Genomic DNA, 16993 nt, shown 5'->3' with positions numbered 1-16993 from the left:
GTTTACGGCATGCATTACCGTTCGATTACATTCACAACAAACGCAAAGACGGAATGGTTTAAGTTGTATTACATTCCCAATAAATGCAAGACGAAGTGGTTTTGGTTATATGTCCGCCATTAAATTCCCTAAAAGTGAGATAAAACGAGGTAAAAGTGGTTGTAGTAGCGAGGGGATGCAAATCTCGGCATTACGCCGGCTCAACAGCTTTTATACCCGTGGTCCACACGAGAAAATGACGCGGAAATGACGCGATGAGGACGCGGAACAGTCGCCGGCGTCTGTTTTGCGGGCATACCACCGATGAACAGCGGGTTGGCCAATTTTGCGCATTTTCCATCGCGGGCAACCACGGGCAAAAAAAAAAAACGCAAAATTTTACCCGCGATACAGACGCAAACGGCTGTGTGACCGGGCCCTTAGCGACATCCATATATATATATATATGTAACCGCGTTGTACGTGTCCCACCAAAGATCCACATTCACGCTGGACTGGATGATGAGGTTTTTATTATTACAGTTCTGCAAATGGATGAGTCACAACATTAGCTTTTTCTGCTGGGTCTGATCTCTTTGATCTCTTTGTAGTACTCTGGTAAAACTGACAACAAAGCATATCAAAGAGCTGTCTTTTCACTTTACAGAAAATACATTTTAGAATATCACAATACATTTATAAATCTTTGCATTTTAACAAGATACTTTTAACAAGAGATCGTATAGTGGATTTTTAACGTTTACAATGAAGTCAACATGTTTTTCTTTACTCTGAATTTTAACCAACATCATCCTTTTTTTTAATGTATATGAAAAATAGGAATAAAAACAATAATGAGTATAAAAATGGGTACAATTTACCTGCAAATGGATGAGTCACAACATTAGCTTTTTCTGCTGGGTCTGATCTCTTTGATCTCTACAAGGGGAATTAATATTTAGTAAAACAGAAACAAAACGAAAATAAACCTAAACAGCTTGACAATATCAATCACATTACTATGCATGGTGAGAGATTTGTCAGCTGGGGTTATAAAGTTTAAAATTAACTTATTTTGTGGAGCACCAAAAGATATGTCTTACCTTTGTAGTACTCTGGTAAAACTGACAAAACCCCGCCTCCTGGTCACATGTTAGAAGCCAAAACCAAACCCCACCCCATACCAGCAGATGGCACTGTTGGACTCAGCATTGCAGGACATTTACCAAAAACTATACACATATTTTAGCAGGAATTTCAATAAAATAAAAGTTATTATTACACCCGTTACATACACCCCCCTGAAATTCTGCTAAATATGGGAGTGCTACACTAAACAGAAAAAAAAATCACATGCCAAAAAAGCAAATACTGATGAAAAAGAGGACACGAAAACTGGTACAGTATTACAAGGAACAAACTGAAGTGCATGTCAGTTCTAAAACTCTCCCAAAAAGGAGTGTGAAAAGAAAGGAGGCGATCAAACTCCTAACTAAGCACAGACTCAAAGATGCCTGTTACATCTCTGAAATATCAAACATTTTTCCTGTAGTTGTAAGTGCTCACATAGGCACAATTCTTGTTTCTTACTCAAGCTTTGTTACTCAAACTGAAAGTGCATCTCTACTGGACTTAAACTAGGAACTTGCAGATATTGCGGACAGAGGATTGTCACCTACCACATGGTCATTCATCTGACAAATAAGACGACTAGAAGGCCTGATGGACTGGCGGACCCTAAGACCATAACGGTTAGGTTGAGCACAAATAACCTGAGCTTGAAGGTCTGGGGCAGTCAAGTCTAAACAGTCAGTATCAGGGGAGTCTGCGTCCAGATGGTCAGTGTTCAATGGGGTCTCGTCTGGGAGACCCATACCCAAAGGGATCATGTTTTCAGAGCACTGTGATGGGCTTCCCGTATTGTCACTTGAAGTATGGTCAACATCTTGTTCGGGGATGTGCTGACTTCCTCGACTGGATGTATCAACACTGCGAGAGTCGGACTGGGCATCAGATCTGCTGTCTAGTGAGTTATCCTCTACCTCTGGATGAACTTGCTCTTCACCTGCCTGTATCACCCAGTTTACTGTACGGACATCACTGTCTTCAACCGCGTCAGGTAGATCAGGGCATACATCACTTCCATGCATAGCAGCGTCAGACTCTGAGTGTTCAGATTCGCTGGCCAGATCATCCTCACAGGGCAAGAAGCTAACAGAGAGTAGCAAATTCCTGTGAACTACCTTCTCTTTGCCCGTCAGACAATCCTTGACTCTGTAGACATTGAGATCAGGCTTGACTGATATGACTTCATACGGGGTTGACTCCCACTTATCTGCAACTTTGCGTTTCCCCGGGACACCTCTGTTGGCGATCAACACCCGGTCTCCCACGACGAGAGGTGATCCTTTGGCCCTACGGTTGTACAGCTTGGCATGACGAGTCTGTTCTCTGAGAGTATTCCTCTGTACAATTTGAGCAGCTTCATGTAGATCTTTCTTCAGATGGCGTACAAAGTCAGAGTAGCTGACAACAGCATCATTGGTATTAGCATGTTGAAACATGACATCGACAGGGAGACGAGGGATCCTACCAAACACTAGGTAAAACGGTGCAAACCCTGTTGTCTCATGCTCTGTGCAGTTATAGCAGAATGTGAGCTGCTGCAGCATTTGTGGCCACTTTGCTTTGGGCTGAGGGGGAAGGGTTCTGATCATATCTCCCAATGTTCGGTTGAATCGTTCTGCGATACCATTTCCCATGGGGTGGTACGGAGTGGTATGGGATTTCTGCACCCCTGCCATCTCTAGAAGCTCTTTGATCAGTTTGCTCTCAAAATTAGCTCCCTGATCAGAGTGGATACGCCGTGGGAAACCATAGACAAGGAAGAAATCCTGCCACAGACGGCGAGCAACTTGTTTGGCGGTTTGATTTCTGCAAGGGAAGGCGTGCGCCATCTTGGAGAAATGATCAGTTACGACCAGGACATCTACAGACTTGTTCTCTTGCTCAGCAGTCCAAAAGTCTATACAGACCAACTCCATAGGCTCAGAGGTGACTATGTTCTTGAGTGGTGCACGGTTGTGTGGTTCCGGTGTTTTCCCTACTACACAGCGCTGACAGGATTTGACATAATTCACAACATCACGTTCCATGCCATTCCAGAAGAATCGTTGCCTCACCAGAGACAAAGTACGGTTCTGGCCTTGGTGACCTGCTGAGTCATGTAAACCTTGAAGGACTTTCTGTTTCAATGAATCAGGCACCACAAACTGGAAGATTTTCTTGGCCATGTGAGGATCTTTCCTTATTTTGTAGAGCATGCCATTCTGTATGGTGAGTCTGCTCCAATGCTTCAGTAGTTTCATCACACTAGGCGACTCGACAGCTCTCTCACGCCTGGTAGGTCTCTTGTGTCTATGCACAAAGTACATGGTTCTGCTTATTGTGTTGTCCTGTTCTTGTAAACCAACAAGCTGACTCTGTGGGAGTGCCGTTGACTGATCTCCCTTCTGCAGAAGATTGAAGTTGGCATCTGTTCCCATCACTTGACCCACGCCACCAGTGGACTGAGCACTGAAGACAGCAGCAACCTCTTCTGATGTCACAGAACCATTGGAGCCTGATGGAATTGCCCTTTTTACTGACTCGTCTGATGTCCCAGCACTCTCGTCTACAACAGCGTGACAATTGTTGGATACTCTGAACACCTCTTGCACAGTACTGTTGTTCACCCTGTTGACTTGGTCCAAGAGCGAAGTATAGGGCTCGGTAACAAGGCGATGACCCACACATGACCGTACAAATGGCTCACGGCTCAGAGCGTCGGCTACGATGTTCTTTGGGCCGGGAATGTACTTCAGGTCAAAATTGTATGCAGCTAGCTTCGCTACCCACCGCTGTTCACACGCATCAAGTCTTGGTTTGGTCAAAATGTATGTAAGTGGGTTATTGTCGGTCCACGTGGTAAAGTGTCTTCCTTTCAACCAATGGCTGAATTTATCACATACCGCCCATTTCAAGGCAAGAAATTCGAGCCTGTGTGCAGGGTAGTTGAGCTGGGAGCGAGAGAGCGTCTTACTTGCAAAGGCGACTGGTCTGGCTACTTTTCCACCAGGTGGCAGCTGTGACAGGACTGCTCCAATCCCATCAAAGGATGCGTCGACAGCCAGAATAAACGGCGCATCAAAATCTGGGTGGGCCAGAGTGACACCTGTCACGAGGTCGTGCTTCAGTGTTTCAAAGGCGTTCTGGCATGCATCGGACCAATCTGCAGGCGTCAGCTTCACTTGACCTTTCTTGCGGGCTCTCTTGCGCTTATGCTTGTCACCAGATTCAGATGTGAGCCTGAACAGAGGTTTTGCCTTCACAGAACATGCTTCAATGAAGCTTTGGAAATACATCACCATGCCTAGAAAAGATCTGATTTTACTAGGGCATGGCGTCTTGCCATCCGACTCCATTAGATCAGCGACTTGTACGTCATTTATCGCTCTCACTTTCTCGGGGTCAGTCCGAATTCCATCCTCACTGATGACATGCCCAAGAAATTTCACCGTCCGTCTGAGGAAAAAACACTTTTTGGGTGCGAGCTTGAGGTTGTGTTCCTTAAGGCGAGTAAACACCATCTGCAGGCGTTGGAGTGCAACTTCCTCTGTGGGGGCAAACACCATCAGATCGTCGAGGTAACATAATAGGCTCATGAAATTCTGATCACCAAATATTGACATCATCATCCTCATAAATGTTGCTGGGCTGTTGCAAAGTCCCTGAGGGAGCCGGTTGTACTCGTGAAGGCCGAATGGTGAGGAGAATGCCGTGTACTTTTTGTCGTCAGGGTGCAAGGGGACATTGTAGTAGCCTGACGTCAGATCCATTGTGGAGAAAAAGGCATTTCCCCCAAGTGCGGCCAAAGCATCAGCTTGATGCGGTAGTGGGTAGGCATCCTTTATGGTTCTTGCATTAAGCCTTCTGAAATCAGTACATACCCTTAGTTCTCCATTCCGCTTCCATATGAGAACAAGCGCAGATGCATAGTCGCTAGTCGACTTCTGAATAATTCCTTTCTCTTCCATCTCATTCAGAGTCGTCCTCAGTTTTTCATACTGACTTGGTGGTATACGTCTGTAGGGTAGACGGAACGGCTTATCATCAACAAGGTGGATACGATGTACAAACTCTTTGGCCTCTCCACAGTCCATCTTATGGCGAGAAAAGATTGACTCGAATTGTTCGATGATATGAAGGAGCTTGTCTTTACACTGCAGCGAAACCTCACATGACTTCAGGTCAATGTCTTGCAGTCCCAGAGCTTCCAATGCACGCATCATGTCCTCTTCTGACCTGGGTCGGACCTCTTTGCTCTGTACACTCTGCACGTTGCACTTGACCTCCTCTGCATTGGGCAGGTCTTCCGCTGCGATACAAGGAGACACATCTGCAATTTTCCTGTTTCTTCTCAGCACCACAACTCTGTCCGTGGGATTAAAGACTTTAACAGGCACCCATCCATCTCCCCAGAGTGGAGTAACAACTCGTCCGACAAGGACTTGTCTGGGCGCAGCCTTAGATTGGGTTGGCTCAACGACCACTGTGCTGCCCGCTGATGCCCCGGCCAACTCAGGTAACTTGCCCCAAATAACGTACTCGGTCCGTGGATTCAGCGTCACGCAACTCTTGATCTTTACTGTCCCTACCTTGTCTGGAATGCAATCACCTCTCCATCTCTCTGTGTTGGAAAGCATTGACAGGAATTGACTGTGGTTATCGGACAGACCGTTGTCAGGAGTGGAAACTAATCTCCAATAGCCATCAGTACTTTTCAATTGAGTCAAAATATATTTGATGGCATTGCTGCCAAGGATCATCTGTTCTGTCTGGCCTGGCACCACCATTACTGGTATTATCATTTGGCACCCGTAAACTGTGACGTGAATGTCGTACATATCTCTGGGAGAAACTTGGTGTCCACCGCAGCCTACAATGACATAATCATCGGCCGTGTAACTCATCATATCAGGGAATTGCTGCAGGAGGTACTTAGCTGTGTCCTCACTTACTGTACAAGCCATCGACCCGCTGTCCAACAGCCGCTCTGAAAGTGGGGCCTTCTTGCACAAGTACAGGTGTGTAAAACAGTTCGTCAGTCTCCGCTATTCTCTGAAACCCCTGAAAGATCAGCTTCTTCGATGGAGGTATCTTGTTGCTATACAACTCATAAATTGATTTATTGTCTTGCATGTCAGGCTTCACATTAGTGGTGGGAGGTATACTCAGTTGATCTGCACTGTTCTCCCCTAAGCGCAGATCAGTTAGTTTCCCTGAGGCAGCGGGACAACTTTCGTCACTGGACAATCACGTCGAGAATGCCCTGGGGCATGGCAGTGAAAGCAAAGGTTTTTGTCTCGGCAATGAGAGAGAGCACTGTGTTCGACTTCTTTGCAAATGATACATGGCTTGGCAGTGAAACCATTTATTCTGGCTCCAGGTCGCCTGGTTGGAGCTCCCCCTCTCTCTTGAAACTGGTTCGAGGTAACACGTATCAGAACTTTCTCCAACATACTAATAACGTCCGTTAGAGAGACATACTGTGGGCTCGAAGTCTGAGGTGGCTCGTGCACGAGGGTTGGACCATGGTTCACCTCAGCTTTGTGTACGGCAATTTCCGCTCTATTCGCAGGTTGTTGTAGGGAATCTGCTTTGTAGCTCTTCTCAGCGTGGTATTCATTCAGCACCTCTAGTACCTCACATGCTGACCACTTTTCGATGGTTTTTGATCTGTAAGTGAGTGACAGTTCCTTGCATGGGCAGTTCCTAATAAACATGCGAGTAACCTCTATTTCAGGGTTGTCAAATGTTTTGCCCTGCTCTCTCAAGCACTCAGAGGCAAGGTCAGCTGCTCTGTTTAGTCTCAGCCAGTAGTCATAGGGGTCTTCCTGGTCTTTGGGCAAAGTTGAATAAAAGTCAGCTAAAGGGACAGCAGAGTACTTGGTACAGCTAAAGTATTTCCTGAGAAGACTATAAATCATGTCAGGGCGGGTATAGACGTCTATATTACTGTTTCTAATGCTAAACCTAACTACATCTTTAGCTTTTCCTCTCAAATGTATAAGGATTTCCTCTGCTTGCTCTTCAAGTCTCACATCACTCCTTTTTATAAATGTCCTCATTAGATCTTCCCACTCATGTATTGTTATTGAGTCTGAGCCATCCCCAATAAATGACGGCGGTTCCTTAACCTTTCTCTGCGTAACCACCTGACTCAATCTGTTTGCTACATCTTGTGTGGCAGCAGCGTTAGGAGCTACTATATTATGTGACTGTATATTTGAGAATATGCTATCAGCCAATTTATGTCCTATCTCCTGAATAATATTTGTCATGTGATCAGCTAAACCCTCAGAAATTTCACTCGTGGAATTTGGCGTAGATGTGGGTCTGACCTGAGGTGAAGGTAGGCTAGCATGTTGGTCAGCTGCATTATGGGTGCTCACACTGGAACTTGCCTCTACTCTATGTGTAGCACCACCTGGGGTAGAACTATTATCAGAGGGGATGGGGGTAAACATGCCCCTGCCCCTGCCAAAGTGAATAGGTGTGTCAAATTGTGGAGCTAACACATTGCTCTGATTAAACATGTTTCAAAGATTAACAGAAAAAAATGTAAATAAGTCAAAATCACAAAATAAATCAGCAGCCTTCGTATCACTGTGACACTGCACTGTAATGAGCTAAACAATATCGCTCATGTAACTAAAATTTCAAATACTGTGAGCTCATGTGGCAGGTAGGACAGTCCTCGGTTCGGCGAGTTTGATAGAAGTCACGGGTCACGGCACCAATGTAACCGCGTTGTACGTGTCCCACCAAAGATCCACATTCACGCTGGACTGGATGATGAGGTTTTTATTATTACAGTTCTGCAAATGGATGAGTCACAACATTAGCTTTTTCTGCTGGGTCTGATCTCTTTGATCTCTTTGTAGTACTCTGGTAAAACTGACAACAAAGCATATCAAAGAGCTGTCTTTTCACTTTACAGAAAATACATTTTAGAATATCACAATACATTTATAAATCTTTGCATTTTAACAAGATACTTTTAACAAGAGATCGTATAGTGGATTTTTAACGTTTACAATGAAGTCAACATGTTTTTCTTTACTCTGAATTTTAACCAACATCATCCTTTTTTTTAATGTATATGAAAAATAGGAATAAAAACAATAATGAGTATAAAAATGGGTACAATTTACCTGCAAATGGATGAGTCACAACATTAGCTTTTTCTGCTGGGTCTGATCTCTTTGATCTCTACAAGGGGAATTAATATTTAGTAAAACAGAAACAAAACGAAAATAAACCTAAACAGCTTGACAATATCAATCACATTACTATGCATGGTGAGAGATTTGTCAGCTGGGGTTATAAAGTTTAAAATTAACTTATTTTGTGGAGCACCAAAAGATATGTCTTACCTTTGTAGTACTCTGGTAAAACTGACAAAACCCCGCCTCCTGGTCACATGTTAGAAGCCAAAACCAAACCCCACCCCATACCAGCAGATGGCACTGTTGGACTCAGCATTGCAGGACATTTACCAAAAACTATACACATATTTTAGCAGGAATTTCAATAAAATAAAAGTTATTATTACACCCGTTACATATAGATAATGCGATTTTTTTTAAAGGAATTTAAAAAAAAGTAGAAAAAAAACACGGAAAAAAGAAGAAAAAGTTTGTGTTGCATTCAAATAATTTCCAATTACCGGTATATCAAGTGAATCAGGGCAGCACGGCTGCGCAGTGGTTAGCGCGTGCGCGGCACAGTTCTAAGGTCTTGGGAACCTCCTGTGTGGGTTCAAATCCAGCTACGGGACTTACTGCGCGGAGTTTGTATGTTCTCCCCGTGCTTGCGTGGGTTTCCTCCGGGCACTCCGGTTTCTTCCCACATTCCAAAAACATGCATTTCAGGTGAATTGGCTGGTCCAAATTGTCCCTAGTTGTTTAGAGCGAGCGAGTTGTCTGTCCCCGTGTGCCCTGCGATTGGCTGGCAACCAGTTCAGGGTGTCCCCTGCCCATTGCCCGAAGACAGCTGGGATGGGCTCCAGCACCCCCGCGACCCTACTGAGGATAAGCGGTGCAGCTAAGGAGATGAGATCAAGTGAATCTTGTTGCCAACATTGTACTTCCACTCAAAAATGTGATTAAATACAGTTCTGTATTGTGCCACCGACTAAATACCCCCCAAAAATGTTAGCATTATGCGACAAAAGATACCAGGAAAAAAAAAGTGGAAATCTTGTGAAAGAATTGTAAAAACAAACGACGTTTGTAGGCCCTACAACCTTTGCAATAGTACAAATTGTTTCAGACATTGGAGCGAAATGATAGAAGTGGTCTAGCCCCTCGCACAGGTTTGACAGAAACACTGGAGGACTTCTGAACTCTGCTTGCCGGGCTAGGAGAAACAAAGCGCTAAGTGCTGGCTAGTGGGAAAGGTGAGAGGAGAGAGAGTGGGAAAGGTGAGATGGCACAACATTCATTTGGACAGGTAACTTAAAATTAGTTTTACCTGGTTATATCAGTATCAGAAATTATTTTCCCCCCATTTTATTAACACTCCACTTATTGAAACATGAATATTTTGTTTGTTTGTTTGTTTGTACATGATTCAATTGTTTGTTTGTTTGTACATGATTCAAATTGAATCTTTTCTTCCGGCGCCGTCACGAATGGCAGCCACTCCAGCAGCTCCCGTGTTATTTTCGATTGTTCTCGATTGTTCTCAGCTCAGGGATGCTGCTGGAAATGTGAATTTCCCTTCGGGGATGAACAAAGTATCTATCTATCTATCTATCTATATTTAAATCTGTAAGTCATTGTTTGATGCATGTTTCTGTTGTGCTTCTCTCAGCATTGTCTAGCAGGCCGAATAAAATGATGTGGCTAGCCACATTTGGCCTCCAGGCCATGAGTTTGACACATGTGATCTCGAATTTGCGTGCCAAAAGAACTTTTTTGTGACTCACTGAGAAAGATGTTTTCTTCCCAGGCTAAGATGGACGATGAGCAAGTCAACCTGGCCGAGCTGACGGCGCGTACCCTGGCGGCGGCCGACGCTAACAAGGACGGTCACATTTCCCTGGCGGAGGCTCGGTCTTCGTGGGCGCTGTTGCAGCTCGATGACTTCTTGCTGGCCTTGGTGCTGCAGGAACGTGGGCACACGCCCAAGATCCTGGGCTTCTGCGGTGACCTCTACATAATGGAGAACGTGCCTAATGCTCCGCTTTATGGCATCAGGGCACCGGCGTGGGCGCCAACTTGGTTGCGGGGCACCACTGACCACTGGTTCACACCCGCTTGGCCCCACAGAGCTAAGATTTCAATCGGACTCCTGGAGCTTGTCGAGGACCTGTTCCACGGAGCCTTCGGTAGCTTCCTCATGTGTGACTTGAGCGCTTCCCGGTTTGGGTACACAGGGCGTCATGATTTTCGGTTAGTGGACACCCAGAACATTGTGGCAGAGACCACCTTCCAAAAAGCCATCAGGCGGCAGAGCTGCGACACGGACGCCGACTGCATTTACGGCATGGACTGCCACACTTCCTGCGACCTCACTAAGCGCCGCTGCACACCAGAGGTGACGGAGCCCAACCTGGCCAAGGCTTGCCGTGTCTTGGAAGAATACGTCCTGCAAGGGGCGCCCTCAGACATCCACCAGGAGCTGGAGAAACAGCTGGGTGCTTGCACAGCCCTCCGGGGATCGGCAGATCAGGCCGAGATCCAACACTCGCTGGTCCTTAACAATCTCAAGACTTTGTTGTGGAAGAAGATCTCACACAATAAAGATTCTTAATTTAAAGCGATCGGAACTCAGATGGAGGAGGATTCTAGTACTGATCTGGAATTTGGTTGGAATCTTACCTTAGCCTAAAAAGACTGATAACCAAAATTATTTGGGATTTTGCATCTGGATCTAGATGCAGCTACAGATATACATGTTCTGTTGTTTTGAAGCAAAAACTCTGGAGAATTTAAAATCGTTTTTGATCATAAGATTCTACTTTAAAGGCAAGGTGTGCCATTTGAGGTGTGCTTAAAAACTTGAAAGTAGAATATTTTCTCCATTAAGTATTATGCCTAATTGAGATCAAAGAGCCCTTACCATTTTTCCCCCACCACGCCTATGTTCATTTAGCTTTGTCTTAGCAAAGATGTTCAGGGTAGAACACTTTTGGTTGGGGAAGGTGTGTGGATTTTTTTCCATTAGTTAGTGTAGCAGTGGCAGTAGTTGTGAAAGTTATAAAAGGCCGTTTCGAGTTGAGGCCAAACGACAACCGCAACCTCAACAAAAAAAAAAAAAAAGAGAGTTTACCTGAGCATGTCTCATGCAACATAAAAAGCTTTACAGAGGCGGCAATCATGAAACAATCCAGAAAATGGAGGCAGCGAGTGAAAAATTTTCAAATTCTGTACAGCTCCTTTAAAGACACTCCTTCTAGGTTGCCATCTTATTTTAACAAAATTGGTTAGCTTCCACTTCAAATGAGTCCTTTTCTATGAACAAATGGGTAAATTCTTCTTATCTCTACTTTTGTTTCTTTATTGGTGTAATTTAGTCCTATGCTAAGCAGAGCATATATTTGGGGAATCACATGACTGTTTAATTATTTATTTTCACTGTTTTTTGAATTAAGGTAAATATTAACGATGAGTACGCTTTAGAATATGCCATAACAATAGAAGAGAATATATCATATCAATAATTCAGTTGAACAAAATGAATCTACAGGAAGCTGGCCTTCTTTTAGATGATGCTGACCCCTGTGGTCCAATCCCACCATCCACAGGGAAAACCTTGTGTTAGCATTAGCAATAGCGTTAGCATGGCAACAGGCATTTAAGTAGAAGTTGTTTGCCCAACCTACTTAGTAGGTTTCTTTTCAAAAATATTGTATTCCTTTCCTCAAACTGAAACAGAAGATGAGTGTATGGCATTGTCTTGGAATTTCATACTCAGTTTACATGATTCCTGGTAATGTTTTCACTATTTTACTGTCATTTGAGAATGAAACTAATTATTATGTCAATATTTATATATCTAACTTTACTAAGAGAATTTAAATCTGGCGTGTCTGGGCTTTTTTGCTGAGCAAACTCCTGCACAAGATGGAAACTGAGTGAAAAACCCAAAAGATCAAAAAGGTTATTATTAACCTGAAACAATTGATGAGTCGGAGTTTTTATCAGAAACTCATTTTAGTGCACTGGCCTTTTGACCATTTGTTTTTAATTTGTTTTAAAGCAGTCCGGTACTTTGAATACAGCGGTTTTCTGCTCTCTTCAGAGTTGTTACATCACGTCTTTTGCGATCATGTCAGCATTTAAAATAGCAACTACCATATCGTAGGTTATCAATTACGAATATAGTATTTACTAAATTGCAGAAAGAAAATGCGTATGACGGATGGTGCGGCAACCTGAAGAGACATTTGGGAGCTGAAAGAGCAGGGCTGTTTTTAGTGAGCCAAGCAAAAGTCAACTCAAGTCAAGTCATGTTCATTTGTGTGGCCCTTAATCACAGAGTCTCAAAGGGCTGCGCAGACCACAGATTATTGCACACCACGACTATTATTACACCATCCTCTGATCTAAAACCTACATGAGGGCAAGCAAAAACTCAAAAACCTCAACATGAGGAAAATTAAGAGACCTTAAGAAGGGACCGCACATCCCCCTTCCAGGATGACCAGGCTGCAATGGATGTTGCAATAACAAATAATACAAATATATTGTCAACATATAATACCTGTATAAGTTATTCATATGCTATAGAATAGAAGTGTGTTTTAAGCCTCAATTTAAACAGTTCCACTGAGGTTGCAGATCGAACCTCAGGGGGATGAGCATTCCACAGGACTGGGGCCCGAATGGAGAACGCTCTCAAACCTGCGGATCTCTTCTTGGCTCTTGGGTCCAATCACGAGTAGACCAGCATTTTAAGAGCAAAGGCTCCAGACCGGAACATAGGGCTACCGGTAAATTAAATCTGAAAGATATGAGGGAGCAAGTCCATGCATGATTTTGTATACTACCAACAGAACCTTAAAATCACATCTTAAACTAACAGGAAGCCAATGCAGCTTAGCTAAAATCGGGGTAATGTCATCAAACTTTCTTGTCTTGGTTAAAGGCCTCGCTGCAGCATTTTGTACCAGCTGAAGGCTCTTGATTTTGGACTTCGGGACACCGGAGAGTAGTGCATTACAGTAATCGAGACGGGATGCAACAAACGCATGAATTATAATCTCCACATCCGACTGAGACAGCATAGGGCGAATTTTAGCAATATTGCAAAGATGGAAAAAAGTTGTTCTAGTAATATTCTTAACGTGTGTTTGAAAGGACAGATTGGGGTCAAATATGACACCTAAACTTTTGACTGAGTCACTCTGGGTGATAGCACATTTGTCAATGTTCAGAGCAGTTTTTGAGAACAAGTCACGGCATTTAGATGGACCAATAACTAACATTTCGGTCTTTTCAGAGTTAAGGCGCAAGGAGTTGAGTGACATCCATTCTTTTATCTCAGTGAGACAGGCATCCAAGTTTCCACAGTTTAGGGTGGCGGATTCCTCCATCGGAAGATATAGTTGAGTGTCATCTGCGTAGCAATGGAAACTGATATTATACTGGCAAATAATATCACCTAATGGAAGCATGTAAATGCTGAACAGAAGGGGGCCAAGTACTGAACCCTGCGGAACACCACAGGTAACATTAAAGGGCTCAGATGTCATTTCACCATATTTAACACGGTGTGTCCTATCTGAGAGGTTCTGAACCATAAGAGGATGGTTGCTGAGAGACCAATCCATTTTTCCAACCGTTGTAGTAAGATATTATGGTCCACATTGTCAAAGGCAGCACTAAGGTCCAGGAGCAGCAAGAGTGATGAAGCACCGTTGTCCATTGCCAGTAGAAGATCATTGGTTACCTTAATCAGGGCTGTCTCAATACAGTGGTTAGCCCTCAATCCTGATTGCATCGATTCAAAAATATTGTTCTCAGATATAAAATAATTCAGCTGCAGTGCCACAACTTTTTTAAGTACTTTAGAAAGAAACAGTATGTTTGACACAGGTCTGTAGTTACACAAGCTTCCTGGATCAAGGTTGGGTCGTTTCAGTCTAGGCTTAAAAACAGCTGACTTAAAAGCCGCTGTAACTACAAAGCCGATTCTCTGAAAAGACTCAGAATTCCCATCTCTACAACGGACCATTAGAGTTAGATTTGATTTATTCAACTCACTTTATATTGTTTACTGATGATTGTTATATTATTATATTGTTCACTGATTCTTTTTGTTGCACTTCAAGTATAGGATTAACATGTTGCTGGTGAGGTGCAATACATATTAAAAGGTTCTATAACACAACTACCTGTCCATTCTTCTGTATTCAACTTACTCGACTACTCCTCAGAAAATTTTAAATTCTTCGACAGAAACATCTTTTTAAATTAACAGAAATATTTACTTTCTCTAGTAACTAATTACTTTTATTATAGAGTAGCGCGGTTACTAAGTCAGTTACTTTTTGGAAGAAGTACTGAGTAGTTATAGCTAATTACTTTCTTAAAGTAATGCACTCGACACTGACAATGATACAACTTATAATTTATAATATATATCCGTCACTGTCTTGTACTGGAAAAACAAACTATTGTGTGAATGTAGACAGATTTTTTCTTCCTTCCTGTGTCCGAATCAACATCCGGGGACCGAGATGAGATGGGTAATAACAAGCGCTGGAGGAGCAGTTTTGTTGAGCTTTTTTTACAGTGAAACAAATGAAATAATAAAACAGAATATTCTGGCCTGTGGTTACATAACAAGGCTGTGTTATTTGACAAGAGGACTATCAAAATGGCTGACTATCATTTATATGCCAGAGGGGCAGAACATGGCATATTATGACAAAAACAAATCATTAGACAGTGGAAAATTCGTCAACTCTTAGCTTCACACTAATCTTTGTCCAGACCTAATCTGGTACTGTTGTTGTTTTGATAGGATTCAGAGCAACCCAACAGTAAATCAGAACACCACTTAGAGAGAAACATTGAGACATTCATTGGACAAAACAAGAATTAAATAAGTAAATAACTGCATTCAAATATATGGATGATCATATAGTGCATTAATTATCAAAATGATTAACTTTATCAAATATTAATGTGATGATTAAGATAATTAAAAGGAAATAACTGGAAAACGTGTACAATTATGATCAAAGACTGTAGGTTGACAGACACTGGAGCACAAATACACGTTGGTGATCGCAATCATTAACCCCCCCTAAACGCACACAAATTCAACCAACAAAATAACATTCTTTTATTTACCGCAACACAGTGTTTGCGCCACCTTGTGGAGCTTTTGTGTGGGACTTTTTCGACGCTGGTCCATATCAGGTAAGTAACAAAAAATGGCCGAAAATAATTGTTTAAATGACCAGTTAATATTTACAGTCGCTAAGTACACATACTAACCTGCCTTGGCTTTCACCCACCTTAAATACATTGTTCTTGTTGGTGGGATCAATAATAATGTTGGTAGGGTCATTGTAATTTTCTTCTATTATGATTTGTTTGTAGTGGCTGTTAATTCAACCCTACTTCCAATAATTAGCCTAGTAATAACATACTAACAACAAAGTAATAACATGATAAGTTGTTATTTTACAAACGCATATCAAACTGGGGGCAGCACGGCGGCGCAGTTGTTAGCGCGTGTGCAGCACAGTTCTAAGGTCTTGGGAACCTCCTGTGTGGGTTCAAACCCAGCTACGGGACTTACTGTGCGGAGTTTGTATGTTCTCCCGTGCTTGCATGGGCGTCCTCCGGGCACTCCGGTTTCCTCCCACATTCCAAAGACATGCATATCAGGTGTATTGGCCGGTTCAAATTGTCCCTAGGTGTGAATGAGCGAGCGAGTTGTCTGTCCCTGTGTGCCCTGTGATTGGCTGGCAACCAGTTCAGGGTGTCCCCTGCCCACTGCCTGATGATTGCTGGGATGGGCTCCAGCACCCCCGTGACCCTACTGAGGATAAGCGGTGCAGCTAATGAGACGAGATGAGATATCAAATTGGTAGCCCTTTGTGCTAGTTTGTGACAAAAAGTTGGTCTCTGCTTGAAAAGTGTTGAAGCCCCCTGCTTAATGTATTGGTGTTATCCTGTTTTTAGGCAACAACAAGAAAGTCCTTTTTGGTCAAAGCTACGGCGAGAGCTTTGGGAAATTGTACCAGAACAATGAAACCATAAAGAACACACAAGTAATGTTTGTCAGGATTTGTTTTTATTTCGCTATCTTACAATAAAGAATGTATTTTTCTCTTCATTATTGGACACCTGCAAAGGAGATTGATTGTAATGCTAGTGTTGTTCCCTATTTTAAATCATAGGCACTGTTTACATCATTGTCACTATCGGCCAATTGTGTTGCTGTTCTTTGAGGGCCACACCATAGCAAAGTGTTTGTGACCTAGCATAGTGTTGAGAGAAACACAATTTCAATTCTCTGTTTATGCTGCAGAATTGACAACAAATCTGATTTGACTTTGACTTTGATCTGCTTTTTGTAACCTAGGAGATTTTATAAAAAGAAAGGTACAGTCTCTCAAGTTCTCTTCTTAAGCTAAAAATGAATTGATGTCCTTTCTATTTATCTCAAGTGTTTATTAAACTATAAACTTAATGATTGCTCATTCAAGCCTGGTATTATACATACTAGAGGTTTTTGTCCAATACGCTTATTTTCTACTAGAAGCTCAATAGTTATTCAGATTCAGATTCAGATTCAGATATACTTTATTGTCATTTGTGTATACGTGTATACAGAACGAAATGTCGATACATCTGACCCGCACAGTTTCCTTGAGCGTCAGCCGGGATAGCTTAATGTCCTCTCTTATTTTGAGTGTCTACTAAATAAACTGCCAAAAGGGATT

General features: G+C 42.8%; 1 protein-coding gene and 1 long non-coding RNA gene across 3 annotated transcripts in view; one reads left to right on the top strand and one right to left on the bottom strand.

Moving 5' to 3' along the window:
* Positions 1–14415, top strand: part of LOC148354951 (divergent protein kinase domain 1A-like) — a 27469-nt gene extending 13054 nt beyond the window's left edge. Inside the window, exon 5 of the mRNA XM_088350552.1 lies at positions 10036–14415. Coding sequence (XP_088206678.1) covers positions 10036–10839 — 804 coding nt within the window. The 3' untranslated portion in view covers positions 10840–14415. The remainder of the gene's footprint in view (positions 1–10035) is intronic.
* The window catches only part of LOC148354950 (uncharacterized), a 23279-nt gene extending 6286 nt beyond the window's left edge, over positions 1–16993 (bottom strand). The window contains exons 1-2 of one of the 2 annotated variants that reach the window (XR_015852316.1): positions 16907–16993; positions 13515–13647 (exon numbers count right to left, since the gene is read on the bottom strand). This is a non-coding gene — a long non-coding RNA (uncharacterized LOC148354950). The remainder of the gene's footprint in view (positions 1–13514; positions 13648–16906) is intronic. The other variant, XR_015852315.1, reaches the window with a different exon arrangement.

This window comes from Urocampus carinirostris, chromosome 12 (genome assembly GCF_059441175.1).
Source record: "Urocampus carinirostris isolate Australia breed hairy pipefish chromosome 12, RoL_Ucar_1.0, whole genome shotgun sequence".
NCBI lineage: Eukaryota > Metazoa > Chordata > Actinopteri > Syngnathiformes > Syngnathidae > Urocampus > Urocampus carinirostris.
The sequence above is the reverse complement of the archived record's forward strand: the minus strand, read 5'-3'. Positions and strand labels throughout refer to the sequence as shown.